Source organism: Varanus komodoensis, unplaced genomic scaffold (genome assembly GCF_004798865.1).
Source record: "Varanus komodoensis strain SLA01 unplaced genomic scaffold, ASM479886v1 scaffold5, whole genome shotgun sequence".
NCBI lineage: Eukaryota > Metazoa > Chordata > Lepidosauria > Squamata > Varanidae > Varanus > Varanus komodoensis.
Genome location: NW_025336087.1, coordinates 52,718,641 through 52,740,107, shown reverse-complemented (window position 1 = coordinate 52,740,107; position 21,467 = coordinate 52,718,641). Strand labels below are relative to the sequence as shown.

The following is a 21,467-nucleotide window of genomic DNA, read 5'->3' as shown; positions in this document are numbered from 1 at the left end:
CTCTCCCTTCTGCAGCCACCCACAACACCCAAGGGTTCTTCAAAGGTCCAGGGAGCTGCCTTGACCAATGTGTAATTTGCCATAGGACTACTGAGGCAGGACGCGCTCCAATGGAGCAAAGCTCAGGGAGCCAAGGTTCCATTTGGATGCCAGGAAGCACTTCCTGACAGTCAGGCCCCCAAGGGTGTGGAATGGGCTTCCACGAGAGGTCGTTGAGGACCCATCGGTGTGGGTGTTCAAGGATAGGCTGGACATGCACACGGTGGGCATGTCGTGAGTGGAGCCAGCTGGTGCCGGAGGTCAGACTAGATGGCCCGGGAGGCCCCTTCTGACTCGCTCTGTTTCTATGTTACTAGGAGGAGAAAAATCACCAAACTTCACTTCTAAGAAATTTCCTTATTTAACATAAGAATTCAGGCCAATAGCTCTGTTTGTGCTATCACTGTGATGGGAAATAAAACACTGTGGCTTATTTCCCCTAGGTTCTAACCAGAAGAATTTCCCTAAGTAGTCCCACTGCCATGGCTTGCTTAGTCATGCAAACCCAGCAAGGATGGCTTGTTGTCCTGGTTAAAATAAACCATGGGTTCTAAGTGGGTTGTTAACCACAACAGAAAACCACAACTGCCAGGTTCTTTCTGAAGGGCAAGCTGTACCGATGAGAATAATTATGCAAATTCCCCTGGCACACATGCTTGAGGAAATGCGCCATCATGGCTTACTCTCCTCACCATGCTTATGTAAAGTGGGTCAATGTATACCTTGTATCACTCCTCAAGTCCTTGAGAGTTATGGGAACTTTTCTGTTAATTTAAGTGTTTTCACCCTATCCCGATCTTATCCAGGAAAGTTTGATACAAGTTCCAGAGGGTTAATCCTGTTACAGGGAAAAAAATATCATATATATTTCTTGAATCTTTATTTCTGGTGTGTGTGTGTGCAAACAACTGATGTCTGAAACAACTAGGATCTTACTCCTTTACTTAACAGATGCTCAAGCTTATGATCCAAGAAGATTAGTATTGTGAGTCAATATTTAAATATTAGAGAAGCACTATGAAATGAATCCACAGTGGTTTCCATGTTTCCAGTTTAGTGTAATATTTAAAAGGTGTTTATTTGTGGAAACTAGTATCAGTTATTGAAACTTAGTAAGATGGTACTAATAATTTAAATATTTAAATGCAAATTATATGAATATTTTAACAAATCTTGACTACTTTAGATAAAACTAATATTTTCATATAAACTACCTAATTTTGAATACATAGCTGTTTTATCTGAAAAAGTTGCTATTTCTTCCCAAAGTTATAATGCACTTCAGTTTATAAAATATATCATTTCAAAACAATTCATATGATTAAAAATGAAAAACCCAAACATGTTACACCAATGATGTGAAGCTAAAGTGTTGTTATGTTACTGTCACAAAATAATAGCTTTTTGCCATTTAAATCAAAACAATTCGCCTTGAAATAGAAACTGGTCAACACACTAGTAGTTTTATAAGTGCTACATACTAGTTTAGTTCTTCCCCCTTATTCTCATCTGAAAGCAATGGAAACGCATTTACCTTTAGATATATGCTTAAATATAACTTCACTGAAAAAGGGTAAAACAAGTATCCATTTGTGCACGCATGTGTTCTCTCTCACCAGCCCCCTTCACACACACAGGCATGCGAACACGCATGTGCACACACACACACACAGACTCACAGCTGATCACCATTGTGTCAGTACTGCTTTTTCATTTCCCGATATCTCCTCCCTCCAGCAGCAGACAGAACATTCTGTCCCTAGAGGTTTAACATCTTAAAATGAAGCAAGCATTAATGACAAACCAGAGCTCAGCGAGTAACACAGGGTGAGGAATGGTTTTTCATTTAATACACTCTTCATTCAGATTTTTTTAACTTGCCTTCATAATTTTGGCAAAATTACGGTGCAGAAAATCTGCATCTTCTGTGCCATATTTTGACATTTACTTCATATACAATTCCTAAATCATTTTAAACAGCCCTTTGGGGGCCTTGCCAGGCTAAAAATAACTAAAAATATTTTGTAAGTTCAATATAAAGGTGTAGGACCTGCACCGAAGTGTTGTACTGTATCCTGTTACTGACTCACCTGTGATTACTCTTGTCCACAGGGAGTTTTAATATTAGAGTTGTGTTGGCACCAATCAAGTACTTTTCCTAATCTATCTAATATATCCAAGAAAGGCTCCATGGCAGTTGTCTCATGGCAAATAGGAGCAAGAGGATCCTGATGCTCAAATGCTATGTTAGCCACCCATGTTGTGACTGAAGTTCATGACCTGTATTTCCTCTATGTTAATGCATTTAAAAGAAGCTGCCCTGAGGCACCATGCAGAGCCTGAGAACTCTGGATAAATGAAAATACCTCCTGACCATGATATCATCCCACCTGTCAAGCAACCTATGAAGATAACTGAAATCAGCGCATTAAAGCCTTGTTGGGAAATATTATCTAATTGTGAAGCATTATCACTGCAAGATAGCTCAAAAAGTTTTAAGTCCCCACCTGGGCGCCCACTTGTGGTTCCCTTGGTTTCACGTATGTCTACCTAAGGTGCAGGCAACCCATGACCCCCTTAGATGTTTCAGCCTACAACTCTCAGTACTCCTAATCACTGGTTATGCTGGCTAAGACTGATGAGAGTTGTAGGTCAAAACATCTGGAGGGCTACAAGTTGCCCACCCTGCTTTATCTGATTATTCCACAGAAGCTGGAATAATTTAGCCAGACTGACTAAATTCAGTCTTGTAGCCATGAACCTCTGGAATACTCCCATTCAAAGCCATGCTATTGTATGATTTGTTCAACCTTACTCCAGCCATTGTTCTCTTTTGAGCACCCAAGCAGAAGTGTATAGCTGCCCTTGATTCCAGCCACCCTGCACACTCCTTCATTGTGGGCGTCAGCAAAAGCAGACCTTCTGCCACACAGCTCCAAGATCTGCCAGTGTTTCACCTGGCTTGCTATCCATTCTTCATGACCCATCCATTTTTCATGACCCATCCCTAGCACTCCCCACCATTCTCTTTCTCTCATGATAAAATCACTTTTCTGAGGCCGTAGTTCCTCATCTGCTGCTTTGCTATTTTGTATACCCAAAGGGAATGATTTATTCCTTATAACCCAGAAAGAACATTATGAGTATGCAACCATTGCTACCATCAAGCCACTTCCATTTCAGCATGGTCACTTACTCCCAACCATGACTAATCTCAAACTAAAACTATCTGCTTGGATATCACAGGATCCTCCTACTCTGAGTAAGCTGGTGGCCTCAGCAAGGCCCTTTCCAATTCTCAGGGAGGTATGCCTTACAGGGAGAAAACAGTATGGTTGTGCGAGTCCATGGTCAGGACATGGGCAGCCAGAGACGGGTTGCCGGGGCCAGGGCAACCGAACTTGAGGCAAGACAGAGTCCAAAGCCTGGTAGCAAGGTTCAGTGGCAAGTCCAAGTCATAGTAACAGAGCAGGCCAGGGTCAGGAACCATAAGTATGTATCGGACAAAGCAAGGACATGGTCATGAACAAGCCAAGGGTCAAGAACAGGAAGATAAACAGAGGTACAGGTACCCTGAGGCAGGATAACTGAGCAGGATACGTGGCAAGGAGCAGGCAAAGTACATGAACTGAACCACACCACAGGAAGACCTGCCCTGCTGAGACAGCGAAACAGGATACAAACAGCGCAGCAAGATATAGGTCAGGGAAGATGCAGGCCCTACAGCAAACTGTATGCTGAAGCAACATAGCAAGACAAGATACACAGCAAGATGCAGGAAGGGTCAGGCAAGGTACAAGCATTACAACAGAAAGACCTCTAACGATGAGGCCAGTTCTGAAGTGAAGACCTTGCGCTTATACAGCTCTTCCTGCAGGACTCCCAGCTGGCACACATTAGGAAACAGAGTTCCAGCAGCGCCTGGGAATGATCCTGCATTTACTAAGGTGGGTTTCTGGTTCCGGCCACCAGAATAGTCCAGTTTCTGATAGTAACTGTTAAGAGACAGGTTTGCTCCTCCTCCAAAGAGACAAGGATATTGTGCTCGGTTTTCACAGGACCTTAGACCAGATACCTCCAATGCTTCTCAAGTTTCTTTTTTCCCTAAATTGCCTAAGTGATGTGTGATCTTGGAACAAATGCTTTGTTAGAGGCTGAACAGAAAAGTTAACAAATGGCTTTCTGTAGAGTTAAGTGTTCGGTTGTCTAGAGCCTAAAAAACTCAAATCTATCCATTTGCAAGTAATGCTCAACAACTTATGAACAGGTCGATCATATGATGATGAAAGCACATGGGAGGAAGTGTGCTATCTCTCTCCATTTGTTCCCATCAGCCCATAGGCTAATTAATCCATGGGTTGCCATTACATGCTAACCGGGTCATTGTGTGACCCAAGGCTGATCTATATCAAAGTAGCTGGTATCTGCCATGAGCTTCTAAGTAACCATGACCTGCCAGAAAGTGAAATCCAACTCTAATCAAGTAAATATATGCATTATGACTACTTCTTGGGCCTTACAAAGTGCAGTTCACCAGTTCCAAAGTACTCTCCCCATCTCCTGTTTGGCCAGCCATGACTACCTGACTTTCTTGCTCTATTATAATTAGTAGGAGTAGTCCATTAGTCCAATGCTAAGGGGTTGATGTCGCAGTCAACCATTTTCTTTTTATAAATGTTATGGTAAAAATTATTTCCACTATCAGTGTTCTCAAGCTAATTTGCCCCAATCTACCACAGGCACAGCACACTTTCGTGAAAAGTGTAAAACACCCCACAATATTTCCAGGTTTGTTACATCTGGTAATGGGATCCCAGGATGGGTTTCTCCAGAGGTCATTCTTGTCCCCCAAGATGTATAACATCTACATGAAAATGCTGAGTGGTACTATTATAATTAGTAGGAGTAGTCCATTAGTCCAATGCTAAGGGGTTGATGTCGCAGTCAACCATTTTCTTTTTATAAATGTTATGGTAAAAATTATTTCCACTATCAGTGTTCTCAAGCTAATTTGCCCCAATCTACCACAGGCACAGCACACTTTCGTGAAAAGTGTAAAACACCCCACAATATTTCCAGGTTTGTTACATCTGGTAATGGGATCCCAGGATGGGTTTCTCCAGAGGTCATTCTTGTCCCCCAAGATGTATAACATCTACATGAAAATGCTGAGTGGGGTCATTCAGGGTTTTGGAGCGTTGTCATCAATATGCTGATGATGCACAACTCAAACTCCCCTTTTGATCTTCAGCAGGTGAGGCTGTGGATGTGCTGAACCGTTGCCTGGCTGTAACAATGGACTGGCTGAGTGCTAACAAACTGAAGCTCAATCTAGACAAGGCTGCTATTAGCCGGGGGTACTTCTGACCAGACATAGGGAATTCAACCTGTGCTAGATAGGATTGCACTCCCCTTGAAGGAACAGCTTTGTCACCTGGGGATGCACCTTGAGCCATCTTTGCCACTTGAGGTCCAGATGGCTTCAGTGGCTCAGAGTACATCCCACCAGCTATGCACCTATCAGAGATAGCCTACTATCAGTAATCTACGCTCTGGTAATCTCCAAACTAGATTACTGCAATGCAGTCTATGTGGGGCTGCCCATGAAGACTGTTCAAAAGCTGCAACTTGTGCAAAATGTGGCAGCCAGACTATTAACAGGGATCAGATGATCTGATCATATAACACCAATTCTGTCCCACTTGCACTGGCTGCCTATATCCTTCCAAGCCCAATTCAAGGTGCTGGTTTAACCAATAAAGCCTACACAGCTTGGGACCATGATAACTGATTAAATGCCTCTTCTGACCTTCTTCTGCTGCGACACTGCAATCAAGTTTTGAGGCCCATGTCCAAATATTACTTCCAACAGAGGTTTAGCTGGTGGCAACCAGGACAAAGGCCTTTTCAGTGGTGGCCCCCCAGTTATGGAATGAGCTACCCACTCAGGTTCTCCTGGTGCCAACCTTCCTAACCTTTTGGCACTAGGTAAAGACCATCCTCTATTGCGAGCTGCTACTGGGGCCTGCTAGCTGCTAACAGGTCTAAATATATGGTTTTTTCATTTCTTCTTCTTCAAGTTATCTTTTTATATATATTTTAACCTGTTGAATATGTAGTTTTAAATTTTGTATTGTGAACTTTTAATGACATTTTAGTATGTTTAATATGTAGGAAAGAAGCAGCTTCCTCCTCCACAAGCTCTTAGCAAGAAAGGGTTAGGTTCTGGGTAGACTGCAATAGTGGGAGAGAAACTTATAAAATCCATGGCAGGAGCCATTGTCTTTATCCTCAGCCTGGGAAGAAGATCTGACACATCACTCACCCAAACAAATTGAGACGCTCACATAGCATTCCCTGGCCTATTCTAGGACCTAATACAGACACAGAGAAAAAGAGTGCAAGCTTTCCTTTGCTTGTTTATACTCTGCCTCCATATTTAAGCATTGCATTTAATCAACTGTACATCATTTTTGACACAAGTAGTTTCTTTTCTTCCTAAGCTGAAGTGAGGTTCCTTGGCTAGCTCAGGCCCTTAATGATAAATACAAGTAAACACAAGGACTTCCAGATGAGACACTGGTCTTCTAGGAAAAGTGCAATCTCAGCTAAATCCTGCTGTATGCCTCTATGCAGTATATTTGGCTTCCCAGTCCAGAGTTCATCCATCTTGCCTAGATTAAGCCTCAACTTGTCCACCCTCATCCACCCCAAACAAACAATGGTGCCAAACTCTGGTTCAAAAGTTTCATAGCCTTCCCAGGATGTGCAGATGTTAAATCTTCCACTGTATTTTTGGTTGCCCCCCTTTCACTTTCAAACAGGAAGCCACATAAAGGTTACATTTCGTAGGCTTTACATTTCATATAAGAGGGAATCAAAGCGATAGGCAACAAAATGTTGCAGTGTATTCCCACTGCCTCATTAAAGTACTCTTGTTTAGGATTCCAACCATCTTGAAACAAGAGCCCTGTAATTTTTTCCAGATCCAGAGTTTCTCTGGTTGGGAAAACATCCCCTGCATATAACCTTCTAAAAACACACATCAGAGACAGGCAGGCAAAGGGACAGCCACATTCTCTAACTCCCCTTCTGTCTCTTTCTCTTCCTCCACTTCTTTTTCTCCATCCCAGCATAATTATTACTCTCTATTTCGTTGCTGCTGCTGCTGCTGCTGCTGCTGCTGCTGCTGCTGCTGCTGCTGTTTGGAAGGGGGAGTCTCATTGACGTGTAAGCACTGGCGGTAAGGGTACCAAGTCTGAGGTGCTTGTTTAATTTAAAAATTAGTATAGACATATAAAAATCATGCCTCAGGAAGAAACCTGTTTCATTAACTTACTTATGAGGGGTCCTGCTTTGAAAGGTAGCCTAGAAATATGTTAAATATGCAGTATTTCTTTTCTTTTTGTTTCCTGTCACATGATCTATAGAAATTGTCTTATGTCCAGCTACACCACTGACAGAGTGGTAGCAGTTAGGCAGGCCTTCCTAAAAGAGTCTTTCCCAGCTTTATTCGGAGATTGAACCTGAGAGCTTTTGCGTGCAATGCAAGTGCTCTGTCATTGGGATATTTGAGCTCCTTATCTTATCTATCTCCTTTAAGCTTCTGCCTTCAAAAATTAATTGAACATTTAAGGCATATATTTCTTTCATCACAAATCTCAGACTTCAGTTTTTCAAGTTTCTAACTTGCTCTTTCTGTATTCACATATGGCAATGTATTTAACCAAATACTTTGTGATATCCTTTAACCTCCAGAAAGGAAGACATCTCTCACAAAATGAATTTGCATAAAAAATTAACTTGCCAGGATTTGGGTTCTCCAAAGTGGAGATAATTAATACTGTAGAGATCCATATCTTCAGTGTGCCATGCAAATGTTGTTTTCCACATGCCAAAATACAAATATGGAGTGTTGACTCCCTCTATCGAGATCCCACAGTCTTCTTCTACAACATCGAGTATAGTATTAAGATGAGCAATATTCCATTCATTAACATTCTGAAAGATACGAGAACACAATTAATCAATTAACCAAATAAAACACAAGCTCATACAAACAGCTTTTTACTAAACAATAAATAATGCATCATTCAAGCCTCTATCCAGAGAAGGGTAGCTACAGCTAACTGCTCATGGATGTCAATGAAACTGATTGATGTACTCCAGAATGAAGGCAAAAGATAGAGTCAGGTGAATTTTATAAATGAATGCATTCTTAGACAAGAGGATACTGCATAGAACATTAGTAAGAACTATTTTGATGAAACATTGCCCAATACATTTGACTCAATGAAATGGAATGTTTTAATCACTGCTGCAGTTGGAAAGCACAGTTCTAGTGAACAAGAAGTAAGTATGTTTGGGTGCATTTTGGTTGATGGAGGCAAACATATAAGAGTTAAATGATATGTGCAGCCTGAGAATACAGTGAGTACACATCTAGAGTACGAGTATCTCTGTTGCAAGCAGCATCTTTTTAGCTGTGGCATCCCAGAAAGCTCTCCTTGCAAAGGTTCACCTGGTGCCTAAGATGAAGTCTTCTTGGCACTAGATCACCTTTATGTTCTCCCATGTGTTTTAAGTTCTTCAGTTTTATTGTTTCAATCATTTATTGTACTTTTAGATCTTTACATGGCTGCTGGCTTTTACTCACATATTTTTGTTTTAAACTTTTAAAAGTTTAATGATATGTTTTATAATGTTCATGATTTCTAAAATTCTAATTGTCCTGAACCACCTAGAGAAATTCAGCTTTTGGACAGTATAGAAATGTATTAAAATTAGTAACCCTATCCCTAACCCTAAACCTAAAAATAGAAAGCATATTATTCTCCAGAAAAAACCTCAGTAGTAAGACAGATTTCCTAAAGTCATGCCTGTAATTTAATAAGATAGCCCTTTAAGACAAAGCATTTGTATCTTGAGGTTCCTCTTCCTAGTCATGCTATTTCACATATGTATTTTACACATTTTTGACGCAATATAAAATGTCTCACAATGTTTTTCATAACAAAAAGTGGGCAATTATGCTGTGGCAGAGGGAAAGATGATGATTTTATCCGCTGAAAGACCAGCTGGCTATCACCTGTCAGATTGGCTGCCTTTCTAGCTGACCACTATAAAAACTATGCAAACTTAACCACTGGTTCTGCTTTTCTCCTCATCCTGCCCCATCCCCTTTCCTTTTTGTGTTGTTTGCATGCAAGACAATATCTTCTTTATTAAGTTTCTGGACAACTCAAAATAGTTTTTTTCCCATGAGATTCCAGATTTTTTCTAAGGAAGAGTCTTTGGCAGATATTTGGCAAAAGTGGGTTTGGCAGGGGATTTTTGAACTGGGGCTTGTACAGCCCGCTGGAGAAACCTATTACTCTTTCAACCCCCACACCCCATTCAAAGGGGACCCAGGGTTTTGACAGCTAAATGTCAAAGTTATCAAATCATCCTTTCTCCAGAAAAAATTGTGTAAGGAAGCACCTAGGATCCTGGAAATCAATGCAAAATGTGTATCATCCTGAGGACTTCTGGGGGGTAAAGGGTGCTGCTGCAATGTGTACCACCCCCTTTTTGTGAGCAGAGATCGCTCAAGCCTTTTATTTGGCTTAAGAGGTCACCCTCCGACAGCTATCAGTTGCAAAAGCAGAGGGGATTTTAAAATAATTGCTAGCCACACACAGCCCCTCCAAGACATCATTTGAGTACCCCTGAAGGGACTGTCAATAACCATCCAAACAGAGATTGTAAAAGGGAGCTTGCAAGTCACCTTTAATAATCTCTGAAAAAAAGTTTATAATGCACAAAAGCTGTGGAGAGGCAAAAACAGCTCTAAATCAAGGCAAGGTTTAGGGATAGGATTGTCGTAAGAACCCATCCAGTATCCCGTGTCTCTTGAATTGTGCATATATTTTTGAGCAAAACAACAGAAAGTGGGCTTCAGTAATAGGAAATAATAGAATAAGGTGCAAATATACTAGCCCCTCATGCATATTTGTTTTCTGAAGCAGAAAGCACAAAATCCTGCTGAGCTGGACATGCCCCTAAGAAAAATATATCAGGAATAAAGAACTCCATAGTTCAGCTTTCTCTGTAGAAATCCACAATTTGTTCCAAAGGACAGCTGCTACCATAGGATATTTCCAAGTGTACAAAGGAAGACTTCATCAGTAAACAAAACAGACAGTTATATCCATGAAATACAGAGCTATCTGTGCTTTCAAGTAGTGCTGATATTACCACAGTAAATCATGAAAGAAAAGTTTGCTTAGATTTTGCAGCTTTCTAAAAATAAACGTGTGGGCTTTATACCTTGTCTTTTTTCCCTCTATTTCATGTAACTTAAAGATTTTACAACTGTACTTTTATGTAGTCTTCCACTTGCCCCCACAATCAGCCACATCAGATAACTAATGACAGAGCTCTGTAATGCACTGTAAGGGTATTATTTGTTCATTTATTTATTTAAAACATTTCTATGCTGCCCCCATCACAACAAAGCCTCGGGGCGGCTCACAAAGAATACATAAAACATACATAAATAATAATATAGCAATTAAAAGAAGAAAAATACTATTAACCAAGATATCCAACTGGAACTTAATTTAAGAGCAGCATGCCTCTGATTTCAGGTGCTGGCGAGCACTTGCTATGATGAACCATCTTCATCAGGCCCTGCTTGTTGTGAACTTGCCAGGGGTATCTGGCTACAAGTGGACTTGGAGTTCTTGACTAGATCAACCTTTGCTTTGATTCAGCTAGGCAACACCTATGTTCTTATATGGTTGTAAGCAAATCTTATTCAAAATAAAAGATAGCTCATACTGGCTAGCAATCACACTCAAATGACTAAGCAAGCTTGTATAAAACCAAGGGGGCTCAAACAGCGTGGGAAGTCACTTCTAAAAAGGAAGGGAGTTACAAAAGTAGCCTGCTTTATTGCATGGGGGTCTGCAGTTCAAAGAAAAATGCAAAAATCCATTCAACCCTAACTGTGTCATGTATCAACAGTGCCAATAATTACAGATTTTACACTAATTTTAATGCTTGCTTAGCTTACAAAATTCAAATTTTCATGAGGTACTTCATAGGAATTTTTGCATATATCATGACTAGGACCTTTATGTAAGGGAAGCCTCATAGAATAAAAGCCTTACTATACTGTGCCAAATAAACTGCCTCCATTGGATTGTCTGCCTTGCTTTTACTTTTGGTAAGACAAGTCATATATTTCCTTTATCACATATGATTTCTTCTGAGAAAATTGTTACAGCATACACTTCCTCTCCTTCCATTGCCTTATTTCTAGGCAGACTCCATCCTCACTGAATACATGAAAATTCCTAATGTGAATAAATGTGAGAGATCTCGCTTCTAAATTTAGAAGAGATTTTTCCAATACAATACAACATACAGGAAAACATATTTTTGTGCAATGGTACCATCTGGTGGCTGAAGAAAAAATTGACCAATCCAAACTATGCATTTCATATTGAACTATTACAGAATAAAATGCATAAAGGAAAGGACTTTCATCACTAATCTCCACATTCTTTTCAGAGTTGCAGCATCCATGGGCTCCTTTCTCAAGTTTCATTTAGGGTGCAGTTCTATACACACTTACCTGGAATAAGCTCCATTTAGCTTAACTGGACTTATTTCTGAGTAGATCAGATATGCACAGGATTGCACTGTTAGAATAGTATAATCTACCCTTGTAAGCTGCTTCTAATTTTTCAGAAATTTCCCTTAAAAATTTTTTTGGGGGGGCAGTTGTTTTGTTTTCCTGTCTATCTGTTTTATCATACTCAGATGATGCTGTCGCTTTGGCTATTCTAATACTGCTGATTTATTCTGTCTTTGGAATGTCTCATACTTCCTGTGCATCATATTCTATTGATGGTTATTGAGGCAAGAAATCACAAGAAAATTAATATAGACCAGTAATTCTTAAGAGAATTTAAGACTGCCAGATATTTTGGCATACAACTCCCATCAGTTCGAGACTGCATGGTCAGTGTTCAGCTGTAATCCAAAACATGTGGAGAGCATCAGGCTGGGAGCAGCTGCATTAAAACTTTAGTGCAGTCAGTCCCAAGTCAAATTATTTTTAAGATACCCCTAAATATTTTTATTACCATTTTTCAGTTGTCAGCTTAGTTGCATTAAGCACCCAAAAGCTGAGACAAGCGTATGCACATTATATTAAGTACACATGCAGGCACGAGAATGCAAATCAGACAATATTCAAGCTATTATTCTTATTGCACAGAAATGGTATAACATAAGATAATTAAGAAGCATAATCAAACAGAACACATACTTCATCATATATGCTTCCATTAATATCTGCTCCATAAATTGGTGCTACAAAAGTTAAGTTCTTCCAGTATTTACGCTCTAAGTCTTCATAGTCTAAATGTCTTGGAGTACAGTATCTGGAAAAAGCGAAGAAAAAAGACAACACTTACAAAAGACCAACATTTATATATTATACAATATATGTTATATGTGTTCCTATAACTGATGAGATTGTTCAGACTCATGTATTTTTACCCCTTAAGTGAAGAATAAACATTCTCTTGAGGTGGATGTGTGTAAATGGACAGGCTTTCCAGCAAAATGTATTTTTGTACCTAATTCTGCTACTAATTTGATATACACTTCTTACAGAAACTTGTCCAGTTATCTGGGTCAATAAAAATATTTTATTTGTTTATTTAGAAACAAATTCTTTCAATGCATTTACTTCACTGAGGGTCAATTGCACAACCCTTTTGTCCACCAAAGGCTGTTTCTTGATCCAACCCAAAACAATTTGATGTTTTAAAATAAAACAAAGCACAGCATTAAAACAAAAGTTCAGCAGATAAAAACATTCTAAAATGAAGGTCTGCCAACAATATATGTTTTCTGGAAAAGGAACATTTTAAGTACCTTGGATCTCACAAAGCAACATGTACCACAATTCAGGCATGGTCACTGAAAGGTTTTTATTCTCATGCTATTCCAACCAATTATGCCACAACCACAGCCAGAATACAAAGAAAGGCCTCTCCAATGTATCCTAGGGAGGACGCAAGATGGTATGCGAGGAAACAGCTCTTCACGTATCCTGCACCCAACTCATTTAGAATTCCTAGATATGCTAGGAAGTTTGATATTTTTTCCACCCCTATACTACAGAAATAGCACAGATAAATGTAGAGATCTGTAGAGCTACATCGTACAAAATTAACACAGTGTCAAAAATAACATGAGTTACATGTGTTTGTGCATGTACCATATTAATGAATACATGCTTTGAAGCACAATCTGGTTTTCCCTGCTTAACACAAATGCATAGGCAATTTTCTATTATCTAGTTAGTCTCAAGGATAGAGTAATTCTATGCCTCCTAGACATTCCCAACTCCAAATTTGGAAGCAGTATTCCAATTCCTGTCCCCCACCCTCTTGTGGGTGGCACAGAAAGAACTGCAGCAGCTTCTCTTCAAGATCAGGAAAGCAACCTTAGAAAGGAATTAAAGGGGGTATTTTAGGGGCACTCCTCCCACTTTGCATTGCTTCAGCATGACCCTCTGAGTATGAGGGCTCATCTCTGAAGCATTGTCTTTAATTTCATATATTCAGTTTAACTATTCTCCAGACTTACTTTAAAACTGCAAATGTACCAAAGCTGTATATAACCAGATGTATCATAACCAAAGTCTGGAATTCTTGTAGTAGAATTTAAAATATTCTTCGAAGTAGCACTGGAATTCCCTATATTTCAGTTGGCTAAACTAGTTTTCAGCTTTTGCTTAGCATTTCAGTGCCATAATTGTAAGAAATATTGATTAAATTGGTTCAGTCATAAACTGATTACTACAAAATGGCCCAACATACTATTCTGATTTCAAAGAATCAATAATAAGAATGAGTGTAAGATGAATCTAAGATAAAACATCCAAAACAAATAGCACTGTCTTGAAGTAAGCATTCTGTGGAGTAACCTATATTATAATGCATAGAACATGTGTATGTTAAAAAGAAGGGTGTAAAAATGCTGTAAGGAATTGCATTAGCTCATAGTAGTCATGTACTAAGTGCTTTTACTGGAGGAACATGAGCATGAGATTGCATTTCATCCCAAACCCCTCCTTGATCAAAAGTGTTGCTACTTTACTATCTCTCCCTTGACATGTAACCAGCTGCAAAGGCAGCCAAAAGTGATTTTATGTTAATTTGCATTGTTCCTCAGTTACAGCCTTTACTTAAAAGCCATAAAATACAACATATACATCATTTACTCAGAACATGAATGTAAACATTCTGAAATAAAGGGTCCTTACATTGTAGCCTAAGAGGACAGTTATACAATCTTTATCTAAAACAAAGCATGGAATGAATATACATACTTGCCACTGTTAGCAAGTTGCCTAAACTCCTTCACAGTCATTGGCTTCTTCTGAATATTGTACTGAGTGAAGAGGCCTGACTGACCAGTAACCATTTGCTGAATTGGTGCTGGAATCATCAAGCAATCAATGTCATCATAACTTTTCCTTGGCTTCCACTCCTTAGGAGGAATCACCTAGAAATGTATGAGAATAGTATATCAGCAACAGTAAAAGGAACTTAAAAGATCATTTAAAACAATAAAGAACAAGAATACATTCTATAAGCAAACTCAGCATCATAGCCTGACAGTTTATGTAAAATCATCAGATTTGGTGACATCATGGCAAGCATAAATGTTACCAGAATGCTTCTTTAAATATGCCTAATCGAGCTTTTTACTCCTTTCTTCCAACAGCATTTTAGTATTTATTTACAATATTTATATGCTGCTCCATAAACAAACAGATTCCAGAGCTGTGAACAGTACAGAGTTAAAACAACTAAAATAATAAAAAATAACACATTGAAATATTAAGAACAAGATAACATTAAGACTTTGGCTTCCCAGCCACAATAAAGGCTTCCCAAAGGAAGACTGTCTTTAGGAGGCACCAAAAACAGCAGTGTTAGTGCCTAATGTCAAACCTTCCAAAACAAGCAATTCCATCTCCTGGTGGAGTCTAGTAAAGCCACTGGAAAAAATCCTCCAGTGAGCTCAATCACTGTGCAAGTTGTTAAGAGAGAAATCACTCTCATTAGGAGCCTGGTCCCAAGTTGTTCAAGGCTTTGTATGTCAGTATATGCCCTACCCCCATATCAGTTGCTACCCATGAAATAGCAGAACTTCAGAATAGCTTGCCAAACAGTAAGGGGAAAAATTATAGCTATTGTTGACAGGGAGTTGTATGTTTATTTGTCCAGTGTTTTAATGGAGTCTGTTTCCAGACAAGGATTTGTTGCGGAAATTCCATGTTCATTTACTCATAATTGAGAGGACATCCATGTGACATTGCGTATTTCCTAGTGCTGTTTCTGAAACTTTTCTTAATGAATAGTTAGGGGACTGGATAAAGGATAGTAAACTCAGGCTTAGACCAGACAAGACAGAGGCACTGTTGGTAGATGGTTCCTCAGGCTGATAGAAGGGATTCAACGTACTCTCATCGAAAGAACAATTTCATGGCTTGGGGTTGCTCTTCAATCCATCATCAGAGGCTTAAGTGGCCACTAGAGTGCAAAGTACCTTTTACTAGCTTTAGTTAGTATCCCACTTAATACCCTATCTAGGATTGGACAATCTGGTTGTGGTATTTCATCCTCTGATAACCTCCTACTGGATTCAGTATTGCCTTGCACACAGAGGTGCTTCTGAAGATCATTCAGAAATGCAAAATGTGCCTGCAATGCTCTTAACTAGAACCAAGTATTAGCTGCTGTGTCTCACTTTGCTGACTTCTAATTCATTCCTGGGTCTAGCTCAAAGTGCTAATTTTAACCTATAATGTTCTACATGGCTTTAAAGCTGGGCACCTGATCAGCCACCTCCATTCATGTGCACCCCCCTGTGTCCTTTGGTCATCATTAGAAGCACTGCTTTATATGTCGCCACAATGCTAAGTTCAGAGGGTGTCCATGAGGGAGAGGGTTTTCTCAGTCATTGCCCCATAGCTCTGTAATAGTCTCCCTAGGAAAGCTTGCCTGGTGCCTATATTAATATCCTCTTACTGACAGACAAAGACCATTTGCTTCTTCCGCACTTTATAAATTTACATTTCAATCCCAGTGGTTTGGTTTTCAGTCTTCTTCCTGTTGACTGTTTTAGCTTTTGCGATCTTATATGGACTGGCTTTTAGATCTGTAGATTTGGTTTTGGTTTTTTTTGTTTCAATGACTACATTTTGTCCGAAGTATTAAAGACATTCAAAATTAACAGCTAAATCAATATCAATACAGAATTATGAAGAAAATCTTCAATTTTTCAATCCTGACATCAGGGGTCCAAACATGGCATCCATGGGCACCAACTACACACCCCTGCACTGTTTAAAACAAATCAATTTAAATCATGATTTAAGCCATTGGTCAGTAAGACCAGATTTACATCATGGTTTTCTACATAATTCGTATGCCTGCCTTAGCCATAGGAAGAAGAACTTCTTCAAAACATTCCCAAATTTGGTCTCTTTTACAGACTGCTGCCACTATAAGTTTTCTTTTCCAGGGAAAGAATATGATAAATCTCAGGCTATACCCAAAACTATCCAAACAGTTGTAACACGTTCTGCTCACAAGGGTTCACTTTCATTTTTACTGCCTGCCCCTCCCTCCTCACACTTCACTTCTTGTGTAGATCTATTCCACTCCCAACAATCTTCTAGCCATTGAATTTTTTTAAACTCGGCACTGAAGAGGTAAGGGGTTGATTCTGTGTACTTAGATTTGCAAAGGTGCAATGGGATTAAGGTCTTTTTCTCAACTCTGCATGTTTATTTTATAACATTTCTGCTGTGAAGAAGAGGCATGTGATCTCTGCAGACAAAAATTCAGTTTTGAGAACTGTAAAACAGAGCATCTATGATAATATTTTCTAGATCGTTTTGCCCAGTAATCTTACAGAAACCTCTGGAAGAGCATGGTATTGTGAATGGATTAATGGTACTCATTTACCAAAAACTTTAAACAGTGTGTGAATATACAACCTCATGCTACATAATTAAAAACTAATCCTTATTTCATGATGAATAATATTTGGACTATGATGTATCTTAAATAGGAAACTAGGTTTAGATTGATTTTTTTAATAACATGTCTTTTGAGGAAAAATCTATTTAAATTTAAAAAACTGATTTAATTTTTTAATTTTCCAATTGAAATCAAAAAATCCATTTTTAATCATGGATTTTTATCCACCTTGACTGTTACCATGGTACACAAATTTTACCACCAGATGATGCACAGTTCCCCATTCCCAGCTTCATCACACTTCCCAGTAGCTCCAGTAAGCAAGATGCTTTTATCCTTTCTCTGTTCTTGCCTATGGACTGCAACAGCCTCGCCCTGATTGGTAAGCCATGGTCCTCAGGTGGGTTCACTCCTTTCCCTTCCTGGAGTGTACCTGCATGTCTGCAGTACTTCCTAGCCACTCCAGCACCCATAGGGAGTTATATTAAATAAAAGCAAGAGTTTCATCTCAATTCCCCCCTTCTCCCTCTGGGTTTTTTTTATGCAATCTTTGTTTCCAAAGTAAAGAGGGAAGTGGGCATTTTGTTCATCCAATAGGAGTAAAGTGAGAAATGGTTAGGAGTTTAGGGTAGTGCAGATTGAAGGCTAAAGGCAGACACTTTTACAGTTGCTCTTAATGGTAAGATTGCTTCCCTGTAACTGTCATCCTTCAATTGGTCATCAGTTCATTCATAAATCTGGATGTTGCACCTGCACAGTGCCTCAATTCGGGAATAATCTCCTAGCCAAGCCTAGAATTTTTGGTGGGAGCCCTGCCCCCTTTCCCCTTAGTATAAAGAAGTGGGGCTCCCACCACTTGTCAGTCCACCTGGAGACTGATGTCCACCTGGACACTATGGTGTTCCCATACCAACAATGGTAAAACAGTAATCATGGGTCCAGATAACTGCAGAAGCCTCTGTAAAGCATGGAAACCCTAGAACAGGCTATTGATTCTCTCCATGGTTTCAGAAAACTAATCCTAACGTGCAGGAACTCCAGAACTGTAACTCAATGACACAGCAGAAGCACAATATTAAGATTTCACATAGCCTTTTGCACCTTGTGAACTCACGCAGTATGTGAGCTTTTCTACAAAAGGCTGTTAATCCACTGTATGTACTGTAAATTTCATCCCAGAACTGAGACCTAAGCACTACACAGAGCCCTTCTTTCCTGTGTTTCTACTACATAACGGCTAGGTGGCACTGTTGTATAGCAGAATAGCACAAATCCAAATAAATATCTAATTTTTCCCACAGAAAAACAGAAGCTTGCAGAAAGTGCTCTTTAGATACAGAAATGAAATTGAAAGCCCATAATGTAATCTAAAGAACCATCAAACAACGATGAGCAGAGATTGAGAAATACAGGATAACTGCCTTCTGTAGAAAGCTCTGTATGTAACATCTATGTTGGACTAGGCTTACGAGTATGTCCCTTTTATTCTTTGACGGCAAGAGACTTGTAAGTATCCGGAAGAACAGTGCACACTTGGAAAAACAGTACAGTCTTTAACATAGGTTTTTTCTCTTGGCCCAGCTCTTCAGTTTTTGGATTCACTTCTAGGTGAACTTAGGTGCACAAGTCTCCATTCCTTTATCACACGACTCCACCTTCCATCTGCATGGATTCCTGGAAATGGGCCCTATATTACACATTGCAGTTCCAATTTGTCAAACCTTTAACAAATTTAAAAGCATTGGTTTACAGAATTCAGAACTATAGATAAGTTTTTTCTGCATTCTGCCATTAATTTAATAGCCAATAGCTATCAAACACTCATGCCACTCTTGTGTGTATACACACAGTGCAGTCCAGGAGGAAGGAAGATTTGTACACAAGCAGCCCTGAAAAGCACCTCCTCCTTACTCAGCAACCCTAACTGATTGCAGCCTTATTGCTCCCATTAATGGCAGGAAAGCAGCAGTCTGAGGCTACTGCTACATTACTGCTGTGGTTTATACTACGATGTAACTTTTTCAGCGGCAGCAGTTTTCACAGCAGTAGCTGGGAAGAGAGCTGGATGGGGTGACTATGCCAGCAGGTTATTTACCCCTCTAATAAAACCCACTTGAATAGCGTTTGGGGAAAAGTGGTAGTATGTCCAAAAGGGGTGGGGGGAGGGACTTGACAGCTCATGTTACAAGGTAACATGTCATTACTCTGAAAAGACCTTTTTTCTCCTCTTGCATGAATTGCAGAATTATGCAAACAATACATATATTTGTTACAAACAGCCTCTGGCATCAAAAGAGAAGCAGGTTAAGCAATTCAAACTTTGCTGGCAGAGGGGCATTTTTACATCTTTCGCTCCCAAAATTTTGCGCGCCTGCCTAAGGAGAAGATACAGATATTAGCACAGGTAAGCATTTCACAGCTGTTCAGCTCCCTATATCACAATCACCTACAGCGTGGAGAACAGAAAAGCAGTTTAAGACCTTCACCTGCTCCTTGATAGGTGTTGCACCAAAAGCCAGGACTCTCTATTTTATACTGTGATTTTATTTTATTTTATTTTATTTTATTTTATTTTATTTTATTTATTAAAACATTTTTATGCCACCCCATTCGCCGAAGCCTGTGTCTGGAAAATTTGTTGGGTAATCTTGGTAGTGTGATGAAGGGTAGGGGGAGGTATAGCACTAGGGCATTTCATTCTTTTTCCAAGCAGACACAGTGGCACAATTTTATAATGATAAAAGTCCAAGTTACTGAAGCCATGTCATTATACTGTACATTCTACCACCATTAACAGCCATGTCATCCAATATGGGACATGAGTAGGTAAACATAGGGGGTGTCATCATTTCACCAGGTTAGCACTCCATGCTTGACATGGGGACTGTTGGTTTTTGAAGCATTATCACTTATCCTGTAACAGGAAACTCCTATTCCAGTATTAGATTATCATAAAGCTGTATCAGATTATAAATACCCCTGTATACAATCAATGATCTACATCACTGATCTTGAACAGGGTCACAAATTTGCTGCCAGCACCATTTTTGTTTAGTGATGGAAAAGGAAATAGCCTTGGCTGTGATCTTGTCCAATGTCCGGACTGACTGCATGCTCCTTTGTCTCTCTCTGTTGGCCTGGAGGAAGAGGAGGCAACAGAATACCACACAGCCAGGAACAAAAACTGAGTGGAGGGAAGAGGTTATTTTCACTGGAAGCTGACCCAGGGTTTGCTGTGACATAAGCAGAGGAGGAAGCCAAGCACCTTATGCCTTTTCCCTTTTCTGGGTCTTCTTCCAACCAAATGGTTCCTGGCTGTGTTACCAGCTGGACCTCACATTTGCTGCTGCTTAATGTCAGGTCAGTCCAAATCAAAATCTCCCTCATCCATGATTTCATTGTGAATGAGAGTCAACCTGTGAATGAAGCCTGTAATGCAGGACTGTTTCTCTTCAAGGGATTCCACTGTCATAAAGGTCACTTTTCAGTCTCCCTGCTTGCACTTATGGAGGTGGTTTCAAATTGGCTGTAGAAGACCCCTAGAATGCTGGTGGTGTGGGCGGTTCAGGACTCCATGGCCACCATTACAACAATGGGGGCTGCCTCAAAATGCTTGAGGGAATTGGAGGAGTGCACTCTTAGCAGCTTTCCATACAATGGCCTCCTTCTGGATAGGTTACCTGGATTGGTAGCTAGAGGTACAGCATTGGTTTCACTCCTATTTGGATGGCTAATTCCAGAAGGTGCCACTAGGATATCACTGTGCCTTGGCACCTATGCTAAGGAATTCAACAAGGCTCTATTCTATTCCCCATGTTGTTTGGCGTATACATGGAATAGTATTTGAATGTTATCTTCACCTCCAGAATACACAGAATTTTACATAGAGCATTCTGTAACACTTTCAAGCATTAATAAATGAAAGTATGCCGCGCACGCGCCCGAAGACCGCGCGAAGACTGCGCCGCGCCGCCGACTCCGCCGCTACCTGACTGCCCTGCCACGCCCCTGCACACGTGGCAGGTGTGCCCGGACGGGGTGGGGCGTCGGGTGGCCGGCGGCTATAAAGCGCCGCAGGGGGGAGCGCCGGCGGGAGGAACAACACCTGGCAGGAGACCGCGCCCGCGCCCGAGAACCGCACCGCGCCCGAAGACCGCGCCGCGCACGCGCCCGAGGACCGCGCGAAGACTGCGCCGCGCCGCCGACTCCGCCGCTACCTGACTGCCCTGCCACGCCCCTGCACACGTGGCAGGTGTGCCCGGACGGGGTGGGGCGTCGGGTGGCCGGCGGCTATAAAGCGCCGCAGGGGGGAGCGCCGGCGGGAGGAACAACACCTGGCAGGAGACCGCGCCCGCGCCCGAGAACCGC

General features: G+C 40.5%; 1 protein-coding gene across 6 annotated transcripts in view; it reads right to left on the bottom strand.

Annotated features, from left to right (window-relative positions):
• Positions 1-21,467, bottom strand: part of KDM4C (lysine demethylase 4C) — a 243,923-nt gene that overhangs the window by 204,156 nt on the left and 18,300 nt on the right. For all 6 annotated transcript variants that reach the window (XM_044446103.1, XM_044446104.1, XM_044446105.1 and 3 more), the window contains exons 4-6: positions 14,435-14,610; positions 12,359-12,473; positions 7,847-8,040 (exon numbers count right to left, since the gene is read on the bottom strand). In XM_044446103.1, coding sequence (XP_044302038.1) covers positions 7,847-8,040; positions 12,359-12,473; positions 14,435-14,610 — 485 coding nt within the window. The remainder of the gene's footprint in view (positions 1-7,846; positions 8,041-12,358; positions 12,474-14,434; positions 14,611-21,467) is intronic.